A 13,885-nucleotide genomic window follows, 5' to 3' on the forward strand; every position below is an offset into this window, starting at 1 on the left:
GCTCAGAATGTGGGATAGGATTCAATCAGTCATCTCAACTACTGGCACACCAGTCAGATCACAACAGGGAGTGGCCGTTGTTATGAATCCCTAGGTTTCGTTTGCTGTGGACTGTCATTATTAGAGAGAAAGTGTGAGGTTAAGAAGGTGAATCAGTTTGACTTGCAGCTTGTTTAGTTTTAACCGAGGACATGGACGCTCAGAGTCAGACGGAGATGGAGGAAAAATGGAAGGATCGAAACCAGGGAGCTCGTGGCCAAGGGTCATTTTTCAGAAATTTCCTATGCCCACAAGGGCGAGTTAATTATCAATTCACCGTATATCGAATGTGTGGTTGTCACCTCGTTTGATCCATAGGTTTGGATCGGATTTGGCGTATCCTGTGGAGACCACTTATGTCTTACCCTTTCCTGGGTGTGACGACGATACCTCTTGTGACAATTCGCTTTCGGTGATAATTTGTATGTGGATTTGGAACGACGGATAAAATCTACAGCGACTGTTCTCTCATTTTACCGCCGTGGAACCTGTGGAATTCGACATAATTGCCTTCTCTCGACATTTACCCTGGATTACAACTATCTCTCTCTGATCACCTATTCTGTGGATGAACTGAACTTTACCATCTCAAGACTCAAAGCCTTGTTTCCCCCGAGCTCAGTAGTTTGGGAGTTATATTTACACACATTTATACACATAACACTTACCGTAGATTCCGGATTTTAAGCCGCTACTTTTTTCCCACATTTTGAACAGCTTTGAACTTTGCGGCCAATAATCCAAAGCGGCTAATGCAAGGTTTTTTTCATGCCGCCTCGTAAACATTTTGCCTCGTAACAGTAGACCAATAAAATTGATGAGTAGTTCACAGAGGTCCAATGAAATTGTACGATAAATCAAGCGCACTTTCACAATTAAATTATTGTAAATCAGTCATTTGTACTCACCCTCATCAACATGGAAAACACTCGAAGCATTGTGCTACCTACCCTACTTAGTTTAAACTATATTTGTTTTCTGTACTACATCGCGGGATGCTATGACGTCACACCCGGTTTCGCGGCGTCTTGTGGGAAAATGCCGGTTTGCGATGAAACGGAAAGGAGGGGGGAGCGGCATTACGCGAGCGGCTTTGGATCCGAGCGAACTCTGCTTTTAAATGCCGGTTTGCGATGAAACGGAAAGGAGGGGGGAGCGGCATTACGCGAGCGGCTTTGGATCCGAGCGAACTCTGCTTTTAAATGCCGTTTGCGATGAAACGGAAAGGAGGGGGGGAGCGGATTACGCGAGCGGCTTTGGATCTGAGCGAACTCTGCTTTTAAGTTAAAGGTATCAATAACTTTTCCTGGTAGGCTGCAGTATATATATTTTTTACCAGTCGTTAGGAGATATTGGAATGTTGTTCAGTAAAGAAGTATACGCAACGTATATTTAAAAGTAGCCGCGTACAGGCACGGTTCGAAAAAAAGCATTTGCAATATGTATTTGTTTTTGTTACCATATGGATTTAATTAAAAGTTAAAAAAATCCTCACGTGTAATATCTTTCTGTGTAAATATCTCATATTACAACGTGGGACACCTGCGGCCGAAAATCCGGTGCGGCCTAAAATCCGGTGCGGCGTTTACATTTAAAAAAATGATTTTATTTCTAAAATTAGTGCCAGCGGCTTAAAATCAGGTGCGCTCTGTAGTCCGGAATCTACGGTAACTTTTGTTTAAATTGTTTAAGTAACAATTTTATAAGTAGTTACAAATAAAGACAGTGGTTTTATCATCAAAACTGGACTCCAGGTGTAGTCTATTGCTGCTGGTTTGTTTCTAAAGCATTATGGTTCATAACAAAATTGGGGCCTGCGTCTGGGATATGAACAAATTTGGGGGCTTATTGATCAAATAATTATCAATCTGATTGGGGAAAATCCCTTTTGATTTATTTGTGTGTGGAAATCAGCAGCAATGGATATTTATATATGTCTGGAAGCGCCAACCCCCTGAGGCATTAGGAAAAGCAAAAAAGAATGAATTGCTGACTATTGCAAATGGGCAGAACCTTAAGGAGGAAAGAATGTGTGAAGGACCAGGGGAAGCATAAAACTGGGAGAGCAGGTACAGGTGAAAAAAATAGGGGTTTTATTACCCAAAATGTTTATAATCTCAACAGAACTGTTCTACAGTCCAAACTTGAATCAGCTAAACGGAACAAAACTGGGTTACAACAACATAGCGAAATACTCCTCAGACCTAGAGACACCACTCAGCTCCTGGCTGTGGGCTTATATTGGATGCTGGCCATTCAATAGTAAATTGCATGGGAGAGAAAACATTCCTCTCCTTAAAAAGATATGCCATAAATGAAGTAGCTCCAGAGAACACCCCTCTGGCTGTAGTAGAATGGCACAATCCAATTATCCAGCCCCAGCCCCATCAGTCGTTTCCCAGATTATCAGGAGGACGGTCGGCTACAGGACACATTAATATGCCCAGTTGATGGTGCGGCTGGGAATTGCAGCCACCATAGGGGACTATGAGAAAGCCAGAAATTCAGAGGAAAATAGTTGAGCACTATATATCTATGAAGGTATTTGATAAAGAAGTGTTAAAGAGGTTTCCTGTGAGTAAAGAGGAGATCCAGTTACGACTGGAACAATTGAAGATTGATGTACTTAAATTAGAGGCTGAAGAGAACGAGAGAAAGAGGGGGTTTGATGCTCAAGAGGCATACAAACAGACAGAAGAAGCATAAAGTTTTGAAGCTGAGGAAGCAGAAAAACAGAGGGAAGAAGGAGAAAGACAGAGGCAGTTTGTGATAGAGAAGTTAAGGCTCGAGAAAGAAGTTGCTGTCTCAAAGGAGTTGGTTGCACCGTTTATTGCCAGCCAGGAAGTTAAATTGGTCCCTCCATTTGATGAGACTGAGGTTGGTAAATACTTACAGCATTTTGATAAAGTGGCTCAAAGTCAAAAGTGGCCGAAAGGAAGCTGGACTCTTTAGTTACAATGTATAATTAAGGGTAAGGCTCAACAAGCTCATTCTGCCCTATCAATTGAAAATGCAGCTAATTATGACACAGTGAAGATGTTACTTTGCTGTTAGGGAATGACCTGGCAGATGGTAAAGTTGTTCCTGTAGTGTAGTTGACAACTAAGCCAACCACTGACGACCCACAGATAATTTTAACATTTATCCTTCCTACGCAGTAACTCAAAGTAACTCGAAGTATGGCTAAAATGTCTGCCGACACAGACAGTTCTGTGCAGCATGATTCTGATACCTACCCATGATAGCCAAAATCGGGATTCAGGTTATGATGACTTGTCAGGGACTTTTCTGCCTTCATTGTTTCAACAGGATTCAGGTAGTAAGTCTGATGAGAAAGATTTATCCCTGTCTAGGAAGGAGTTTATAGCAGAACAGAACGAAGACCCTGAGATTGAAGCTTTGAAAGAAACAGCTCTCTCAGATGATGAGATTAAGGAAGTGCCAGTAAGGTATTATCACAAGGATGGAGTGATAATGAGGAAGTGGAGGCCACCTGCTATACCAGCGAGTGAGGAATGGGCAATTTTTCACAAAGTTGTAGTTCCTAAAGTTTATAGGGCTGAAATTTTAACTTTGGCCCATAGTATGCCATTAGGTCGACATTTTCGAGTGAATAAAACTGTAAACAGGATTATGAAATAATTTTACTGGCCTAATTTGAGGAAAGATGTTGTGACCTTTTGCAGAACCTGTAACACTTGTCAAGTTGTGGGTAAACCTAATCAGGTCATCCCATTGGCCCACTGTAGTCTATACCTGCATTCGGTGAACCCTTTTCTAAAGTTATCCTGGATTGAGTTTGCCCATTGCCAAAGACTAAAGCTGGCCATCAGTATTTGCTAACTATTATGTGTACTGCATCCAGATTCCCAGAGGCAGTACCTCTCAGAAATATTAAAGTTAAAACTGTGGTGAAGGCTGTTACCAAGTTTTTTTACTTTATTTGGTTTGTCTAAAGAAATCCAGTCTGATCAAGGAAGTAATTTTACATCTGGATTATTCCAGCAGGTAGTTTATGAACTGGGAGCTAAACAAATTACATCGTCCGCGTACCATCCGGAATCACAGTCGGTTCTAGAAAGATTTCATTCTACCCTCAAAACAATGATTAAGACATAATGTGTACCACACAATCTCTCTCTCTCGCTCCGTGCCTTGTAAAGGCTTGAAAAATACATAATCGGAGGCACGCACGCACACGCCAACAAAAGACATACTGTGTTGAAAATGGAAAAGACTAGGATGAAGGAATATATTTGCTTTTGTTCGCAGTAAGAGTCGGTACAGGAATCACTGGGCTTTAGTCCATTTGAACTTGTATTTGGTCGCAGAGTGAGGTGACCTTTGACCTTGTTAAAGGGACAGTGGGTTGATGGGAATGTACATGTTAACTTGTTAGACTATGTTTTGAAGTTCAAAAATAAACTACACCAGGCCTGTACTCTAGCAAGACAAAACTTAAAGATTTCTCAAAACAAAATGAAGTGTTGGTTTGATAAGCGGGCTTGCGAAAGAAAATACCAGGTGGGGGATATCTTATCTTATCTTAACTTATTTTTTCTCCAATGTTGACGAATCCACCTCAGGCGAAATTCAACAGACTGTATGAAATAGTCTCTCAAATTAATGATGTGAATTATGTTATTAAAACACCCGACCGACGTAAACTAACACAGGTGTTACAGATAATATGATAAAGCCTTTTTTTTGACAGGCAGTGAGTGTTGTTGTCAAATCATATGAATCTGGCAACCCTGAGAATGAAACAATTGACTCGTCTGAGACATTTCACAAGCCAAACGTGGTCCCAGTTAGGCTAATGAACTCGGTTGTTCTAGAAAACATTGAGAACAAGTTGGCTCACCTGCAGCCAAAGCAAGAACATCAGCTGAAGGAATTAATTCTGAAGTTTAAAGATTTATTTCCCGATGTTCCCAAGCAAACCACGGTCGCAGTACATGACATAGATATTGGTCAAGCCAAACCGATTAAACAACACCCATATCGCATGAACATAGTAAAGTGTAAATTGGCTGAGCAATTGTTTAAGTGGGGAAACAGATTCGGTAGGTCTCAAAGGCAAGGACTTCGGACACACACAGTAATGGTAGTAAAGGATTTTATTTACAGAAGTCAAGCGTGGGAAAATGGCAACAGAAGCAACACGCACACAATTTACAGCAGTCGTGGGGAAAGTCAGATCGGCAATAAAACACATACCGACAATTACTATCGAACGTGGGAAAATCGCCTGGGAACAAAGTACACGCACACATGCACAACCAAGGGAAAAGTCAATACGATACTTTCCACCCCTTGACTCTGTGAAGGCTCGGCTCTATGTTATTAGGGACAGTAATCAACGCTCCCAACAGTATTCAATACACAGCTCACCAACAATTCCTCCAGCTCCGTTCCACGGTTCTCAGCCTGGGGTGAAGCAGGGTGGCCCCTCGGAGTTGGCAAAGGGAAAGGGTCCAGCACACGTGGCATCCCTTATAGTGCAGCAGGGCTGGAGGGTCCTGCCCTGGTAATTCACAGTGGGGGCAATGGGTGGGTGCCAGCAGAATTAAGCCGATTACAAAGGCCAATTGCTCGAGGCCAAGTACAAGGAAGGCTAATTAAAGGGACCAATGGTGAGGTGCGCATTGATGGGCGAGGAGGGGTCAAACTTTGATTGGCAGGTGGTGTGCCTTCCGACCAGGTAGTGGGCAGTTCCGTCACGTGACAGTCACGACCCCTCCAATACAGTCTACCCGTCGGATCCACGCCAAAATCTGTGAGACCGACATCCCACAGCCTGGAGATGAGAGAGAGGGAGGCTGAAGGACACAGAGAGACAGGAGACGGTACAAATCCCCAGTGTTTATCAGTAACACAATTACTGATCACTTTAATGTTCAGTGTCAGACACCCAGTGACTGTAAACACAATCTCCCACAGTCTGGTACTTACTCCAGTTTCCGTATTTTACACTCCGGGTTCCTCAGAGCCGCAGACACCAGTTTCACTCCTGAATCTCCCAATTCATTACATGTAACGCAGTGAGAAGGAAAGTAACATATCTTAATGTAAGTCTTACACTTAACTATTTCTAAAGAAAGGCAGACGTGCTCTGAATAGTTTGACAAGCACAGCATAATATACACACAGAATGATAACGAGTTTGAGTGCAATCGATCAGTGAATGACAGTTGCCCACCACCCCACTGAGGACCCAAACGGCCACCAGTTTCCCCATGAGGTGTCGTGCCGGAGGAGCTTGTCCCTCGATTTTTGAATTTTTGCCACCGAGTCCCGAATGTGAGCAGCCCAGTGGGTGATGTTGCTCCAGACGTCAGGGGTAAACGTGCAGCACCCCTTACCAATGACTGCACAGGTACCACCATCAGCCGCCAGTAGGTAATCCGGGGCCTGTCGATGCTGCAGGGTGACCATCCTGACAGCCGCCAGTAGGTAATCCGGGGCCTGTCGATACTGCAGGGTGACCATCCTGGCGGCCGCCAGTAGGTAATCCGGGGCCTGTCGATACTGCAGGGTGACCATCCTGGCGGCCGCCAGTAGGTAATCCGGGGCCTGTCGATTCTGCAGGGTGACCATCCTGACAGCCGCCAGTAGGTAATCCGGGGCCTGTCGATGCTGCAGGGTGACCATCCTGGCGGCCGCCAGTAGGTAATCCGGGGCCTGTCGATGCTGCAGGGTGACCATCCTGGCGGCCGCCAGTAAGTAATCCGGGGCCTGTCGATTCTGCAGGGTGACCATCCTGACGGCCGCCAGTAGGTAATCCGGGGCCTGTCGATTCTGCAGGGTGACCATCCTGACAGCCGCCAGTAGGTAATCCGGGGCCTGTCGATTCTGCAGGGTGACCATCCTGACGGCCGCCAGTAGGTAATCCGGGGCCTGTCGATTCTGCAGGGTGACCATCCTGACGGCCGCCCGCTCTGCCGCCGTTCGGGTGAGGGCATCTTCGGTGTGTGGCAGTGTCACTGCCGTCTCGTTGGCCGGCGTCCCGAGCACACTGGTCATCTGGATCAACTCACGGGACATTCTGGCCGTGCCCTATCTGGGAGAGGCTATCATCCAGAAGCTCTCCGCCTCCATGATGGCCCTCTTGTCCCGGTGGCCGCTGTGTGTCGGGTGCTCCCCCAGATCACCCCGATCCTCAGGGAATACACGTTAATGAAATGCAGAGGTTCACCATCCAGGCGCACAGCCAGATGGAGCAGGCGGCCGGGCACGTCATCCTGAGCTTTTACCATTTCCGGCTGGAAGGTCGAGGCCAACAGGATCACCACCCCGCTAGAGTTGGAGCTGAGGAGGCTCATGTAGACCCCTCCCGGCCACTCCAGGAGCCAAGCGGACTCGTCTCCCGGGATGGTATGGTTTCCCTACAGGTCATTCACCGCATATCTCCCATGCCTGAGGACTGCGAGATTGTTTTATCTGCGGAGAGAACCCCTGCTACCATTAAAATTTAGACCAGCTACAGTGAGCTTCATGTCGGGAGTATACTAGGCCTCAGCACCAGTACCCTTCCCGGTGAGAGCGGAGGCGCCCTCAACCACACTATTCCGAAAAAGAAGCAAGAATGCTGTTTGCTTTCCGGGCCCCAGTGATGCCAACGTCACCCTGTGACCCACCGTCTCCGGAAGGAGCGAGGCTGCTTTCCACTCTGATGTCCCTCACCAGGTCATCCAGGAAGGATTTCAGCTGCCGCCTGTCATTCCTTGACACTGCATTCCTCTTCCCCTTCCGTCTGAGGATGACTCGGCCAGCGAAGCGATGCTAGTTTAGGCCGATGCTTTGCACCCACAGAGGAGTGAATGAACTCTCTGATTTCCTCCACAGGTATCAACGGCGATTTCTCAGGAATGGTGAGGATGTCCATTGTCTCGTTATCAAAAGAGTCTCCCTCCAACCCCTCACTGCAGACAGATCCCCCATCTTTCTCCTCATGTGTTCTAATAGGTGGCTGCACTTGTAACCCACACTGCGCAGCGGGTACCTCACTCAAACCTTCCCGCTCCACCAGCGCATCAGTCTTATCCACAGTTACGACGATGGAGGGATAATCCCCAGAGACTCCCTGCAGGCCATTAGTTGATGAGGTCCGCATGCAGGTTATATCACCCTCCCCAGGAGACAGGTATGAAGGGGACCCCAGCAGCTCTGATCTAAGGGATTCACTGGCAGCCTGATGCTGACAGTGAGAGAGCTTGGTCTCCTCTCCGCTCATACTGTTTAATACACTTGCCTCCAGGGAGGCGCTTACTGCTAAGTCCTGGGTGAAGTACTCCAAGTATGACTTAGTTGTGCAAACAGGGCTAGCACTAGCTTCCGGTACAGCCATTCCACCTACCACAGGACTGGTGGCTACATCTGGGGATTCAGGTAGAACCAACCTTTACCCGGATTCCCACCCTTCCTGCGACTCCCCCGCATGTATATTCCATGCCCCCTTGGGGGAACATTCCCTTCTCCTCTTAAAGCCGGAGGAGCACACAGGTGCGGGATTCACCGATGGAGCGGTACTCTCTGCTTCCATCACCCCGTCCAACTGCGCACTTCCCCGAGCCTCCCGCTCCACTTCAGGGCAAATGGGCGTGAGCTCTGCGGTCCCGGGAGAAGACTTCTTAAGGTGCTTGGACTTCTTATTCGCTTTCTTGCTCCGCACAGGCTCCACCCCGTCCCTCTCCTGAACCTCCCTGCACGTAGCCTCAGGAACACTCGCCTGAACCACAGGGGAGGAGCAGAGACTGGAACAGATGGAGGAATAGGGGCAGGCGCAGAAATAGGATCAGGGGCAGAGGTATCTGGGCATTGGTGCCGGAAGTGGACTCCCTAGGGTTTCGGGTGTTAGGACAGTCCCTCCGAAAGTGCCCCACCTCCCAGCACGCATGGCACCGTGGGCGCTCAGAGCTCCAATACACCTGATAGTCTATCCCTCGTGCTGGACAGTAAACCGGCCCTCAACGTCGTCCTCTTGTTCCAGCATGAATACCTGACGCCGGAAAGAGATTATGGTACGGAGGGTGCCTCTCTTAAATTTGTGTCTGATGGCAGATATTTCTGACCTTACTTGCCCCAAGCGTGCTAGTGTGGGAAGTAGGTCCTCGTTGGGGATGAAAGGCTTAACGTGACCGAGGACGATGCGTTGTGTGGGAGCTGTCACCAGCTCCATCTGTAAAAAGATGTTTTCCACCGTGATCCCCCTACTGAGGGCCCGATGCACCAACTCATCAGATAAAACACTGCCTTCCCGAACTCTTTCTCGGTGGCCAAAATACCATCTCTCCCCAACAAGTCCTCCATAGCCTTCGCGCACTTTTCCAGGGTAGTTCCAGTTCGCAAAATACATTGCACCCCACGTTCCACTTTCACCGACTGAAACGTTGTCCGAGGCTGGAGAGGCAGCCACCTTTGCATAACTCCCCGAAGGCCTGCGACTCACTGGAGACCTGTCCGGCATGTTGCTTCTGTGTCCGAATCGAGAATTATATGCCGCTGCTGCTTATAAAGTCCTGGAGCGAGTTGAGTAACTGGCCGGAAAAGTTTGTACTCGACAGTACCTTGCTGGCCCGGCGCCAGAAATTCCAACGCCAGGAAAGGCTCCGTTAGTCCTGCAGAACTTCCAGGCCGTGAGAGGTCGAGACGTCTCAAACGATGTTTCGGCTCCTACACCGAACGGGAGTCACGACGATAAAGGTGAAAGGAGGTTGTCCCGATGTCAGTGGGGGAACAACAGTGTTTGTCTCCGGTTTTAAAACACGAATCGGCTTCCTGGGGAGTTGCCAGCGGTCACAGCTGGGTGCTACGCAGTTAGCCGTCGAGAAACCCAGCCCAATCTGGCAGAAAACTTCAAACGATGCTTCCACACTCACCCAGCCACTCTCTCAGATGTCCAAGAGACATTTCGAGCCACTTCCAAAGATCTCACGAACTTCGTATAGCAGTTTTTCCTCGATTTCTCCCAAATGATTCAGAACGGCTCCACGCTGTGTCTGTGTGGTGAACTACATATACCTGTCTGGATACGCCCCCCCCCCCCCCCCCGCTGACTGCTCCTGTGGCTCCTCCCACTGACCGTGGCTCCTCCCACAGGCCCCGGTAGAAAGGCGATTGAAGCCTGAACCCTGCCCTCAGTCTCCAGGATGTAGCATGGTGGTCAATTGCTGCTTGTTCTTTCTTCCATTCAATTAAAGTCGATATCTCGCCTCACGTCTCAGAGAGTTATTGATGGTGCATCAGTCTGACCCCGGGAGTGTGTGATGGGACAGTGTGGAAGGAGCTTCGTTCTGTGTCTGTTCCTGGTGAGTGTGTGATCCGACGGTGCAGAGGGAGCTTCACTGTGTGTTTGACCCTAGGAGTGTGTGATGTAGAGCGGTGCAGAGTGAGATTCTCTCAACATCTGACCCTGTGACTGTGATGTGACTCTGTGTCTGACACAGGATTTTTGTAATGGCACAGGCCAGAGTGAAATGTTCTCAATAATGACCCTGGGAGAGTATCATGGGATGGTGTGGAGGGAATTCTCTGTGTCTGACCCCTGAGTGTGTGATGGGATGGTGTGGAGGACTTAACACTGTGTCTGATTTGGGAAGTATGTGATGTGACGTAATGAAGGGAACTTCACCCCGTGTCTAAACACTGGAGTGATTGATCGGACGTTGGGGAGGGAGATCACTCTGTGTCTGATCCAGGCAGTTTGTGATGGGTCGGTGAGGAAGGAGCTTCATTCTGTGTCTGACCCCAGGAGTGTGTGATGGGACAGTCTGGAGGGAGATTAATTTGACTTATCCAGGGATTCTGTGATGAGATGGTATGGATGGATCTGCACTCTGCGTCTGAGCCGGCGTGTGTCTGATGAGAAGCTTTGGAGGGAGATGCATTCTGTGTCTGATTCAGGGAATGTGTAATGGGTTGGGCTGGTGGGAGATTCACTCTGTGGCCAACAACTGTAGTGTTTAATGGAAAGACGATGAGAGAGCATTCTCCAGGGAGTGTGAGGTAGGGTGGTGCGGAGGGAGATCGTGTGAAAGGATATGTGAAGGAAGTTTCACTCTGTGTCTGCCCTTGTGTGTGAGCGATGGAATGTTGCAGAGGGAGTTTCAATGTGTGTTTTATATTGGGAGTGTGTGATGGGACGGTATTGAGGGAGATTGACTCTGTGTCTGACCCCGGGAGTGCGTGATGGGACGGTGTGGAGGGAGATTGACTCTGTGTCTGACCCCGGGAGTGCGTGATGGGACGGTGTGGAGGGAGATTGACTCTATGCCTGATCCGGGGAGTGTGTGATGGGACAGTCTAGAGGGAGATTGACTCTGTGTCTGACCCCGGGAGTGTGTGATGGGACGGTGTGGAGGGAGATTCACTTTGTGTCTGACCCCGGGAGTGTGTGCTGGGACGGTGTGGAGGGTGATTCACTCTGTGTCTGATCCGGGGAGTGTGTGATATGATGCTGCGGAGGGAGCTTCTCTGAGTTTCTGACGGGGGACTATTTGATAGGTAGGTGTCGAGGAGTTAGTCGGGGCGAGATGGTGGTGGAACGAGCTGCAGTGTGGTTCTGTCCCTGGAATTGTGTAGATGCAGATGGAGCTTCACTCTGTGCTTTAACCCTGGGAGAGTGTGATGATATTTTGAGGAGGAGGCTTCACTTTATTTCTGACCCCAGAAATATCTGATGTCTCTTTGTGGAGAGTACTTTGATCTGTGTCTGACCAAAGGAGAGATTGATGGGACGATGCAGACGGAGCTTCACTCTGACACCCCAAGCTGTTTGCTTCTGTTCCATTCTCTTTTTCACGACCTCTGTGGGCGCAGGTCAGATATTATACAGTATATTAGCTTCCAATCTCTTTTGTCGTTTTTGGCTGTGAGAGCAAGGAGAGTGCGCAGGACTGTAGGGGTCAGGATAGTACACGTATGGGTGCGGGGAAACGGTGGACAGCCTGGATGGGGATGGGGCGTGAGGAGATCCTGGGGACCAAACACCACCAGACTGACATCCCTCAGCCTGGAGCTGAGACGCTGCTGTACCTGTATGAGGAGCTCAGACCCATTATTGCAGTTCACCGGGCAGCAGTATCCCCCAGGTCACTGTATCTCCTCTAATGAGACTCAAATCCCACACCAAGACAGGAAGTTACAGTGGTTTATTGATTTCATCATGACAAATGTAAATTAAACAATGTGTGAGCTGCTGACGTGCGGGAATTAATAAACTGCTCCCGACTCACTCACAGTCACATACAATTAACTGACCGACGACAACCGGTGACAGATTGAATGATCTCACCTTCGCTCCATACCGGGGAACCGATAATCATTAAAATTACATTTGGGGGCTGTGTCCTGGATCTAGTGTCATATCTAAGGTATTTGTCAAATTAACACCATTACATTGGCCAGTCTACCAAATGCACGGTCCTCAACCCAATGTGAACAAAAGGATTATCTCCTGGGATAATCCCATCCTAGGACACCGGTTTCCCAGACTGAGCCCCGGCCCCGGGCTCTTCCTGTTTGTGTGAATTCCCGGATCTTACGTGGGGAAGCCTCAAACGCGCACATCCGACGGAGGCCGCACTGCTGGACAGCAGGCGGAAATACGTCACTGCAGGAACGCTTCCGATGTCAGAGAGCAAGAGAGTGAAGCCAGTTTCATTTGAACCGTTCGGAATTAAACCTGGCGCTCGGCCATTAAAAGTAAGGTTGGACGTTAAAGGGGAGGGCGGGGAATCGGCTAAAATGTCCCCATCCCGCGGGCGGGGATGTTCACATATTCAGATGTTCACAGCTCCACTGTCGGTCTGGGTCTGGGTTCCTGCAGAGATCTCAGTTCCTTCTCCCCGGTCCGACTGAACTGATTCCCGTACAGCCTGAAACAGATGGAAGAATAACGATGAAATAAACAGATCAGACAACAGTATCAATAGCAGGGGACTGGAGTTAATTCAGGGGTGTCAAACTACCGTCCCGCGGGATGATTTGGGGGAATAAAGAAGTATATTCACCACCAGTTATATGCATCTGTACGGCAGCCGCCCTCTTTTCCACCGCGGTGTGTGTCGCTTGCTGCACCGGCAGCTTACTGTGTGTAATTATAAAACTATAGGCGGCAGTTAACCACCCGCTGTGCATAAGCACCTACCACCAACAGTCAGTGTTCAACAAAAGTCGAGAGACTCATGATGGAGCCGTCAAGGCCGGCTATATTATTGCCAACAAAAGTCGAGAGACTCATGATGGAGCCGTCAAGGCCGGCTATATTATTGCCAACAAAAGTCGAGAGACTCATGATGGAGCTGTCAAGGCCAGCTATATCATTACCAACAAAATAGCTGCTGCGTCGAAGCCATACTCAAAGGGCCAATTCATCAAAGCACGCATGCTGACGGCGGCTGAGCTGGTGTGCCCTGAGAAGAGACAGGCTTTTGGTAATATCAGCTTGTCAAGAAATACTGCGGCAGAGAGAATCAGGGACCTTGCAGGAGATTTGAACAGTCAACTAAAAGACAAAGTGAAGTCACTTATTGCCTTCTCTGTTGCAATTGATGAGAGCACCAACGTGACTGATGTAGCTCTATTTGGAATATTTATTCGTGGTGTTGATGCGTCTTTGACCGTCACCGAGGAGTTTGTGGAGATGGTGCCCATCGCAAACACTACAACGGCGAAAGACGTTTTCTCCAGCCTCGACGAGGCCTTGGGCAGACTGGGGGTTGACTGGAGCCACGCTGTCAGCATGGCAGCAGATGATACACCGTCCATGGTCGGGAAAACGGCAGGTGTTGTTGTGAAACTCAGAGAGAATCCAGAGCAGAAATTCTGGAATTTTCTTTGTAGT

At 48.6% G+C, this 13,885-nt stretch overlaps 2 protein-coding genes across 3 annotated transcripts in view; both read right to left on the reverse strand.

Moving 5' to 3' along the window:
* Window positions 1-13,885, reverse strand: part of LOC140721129 (NACHT, LRR and PYD domains-containing protein 3-like) — a 752,838-nt gene that overhangs the window by 668,022 nt on the left and 70,931 nt on the right. The window lies entirely within an intron of this gene.
* LOC140721127 (NACHT, LRR and PYD domains-containing protein 3-like) overlaps window positions 1-13,885 on the reverse strand; it is a 301,993-nt gene that overhangs the window by 250,659 nt on the left and 37,449 nt on the right. The window contains exon 11 of one of the 2 annotated variants that reach the window (XM_073036002.1): window positions 12,177-12,917. The exons of the other annotated variant lie outside the window; for it this stretch is intronic. Coding sequence (XP_072892103.1) covers window positions 12,830-12,917 — 88 coding nt within the window. The 3' untranslated portion in view covers window positions 12,177-12,829. Of the gene's footprint in view, window positions 1-12,176; window positions 12,918-13,885 lie in introns of those variants that run through there. 2 annotated transcript variants of the gene reach the window in all.

This window comes from Hemitrygon akajei, unplaced genomic scaffold (assembly GCF_048418815.1).
Source record: "Hemitrygon akajei unplaced genomic scaffold, sHemAka1.3 Scf000050, whole genome shotgun sequence".
Classification (NCBI taxonomy): Eukaryota; Metazoa; Chordata; class Chondrichthyes; order Myliobatiformes; family Dasyatidae; genus Hemitrygon; species Hemitrygon akajei.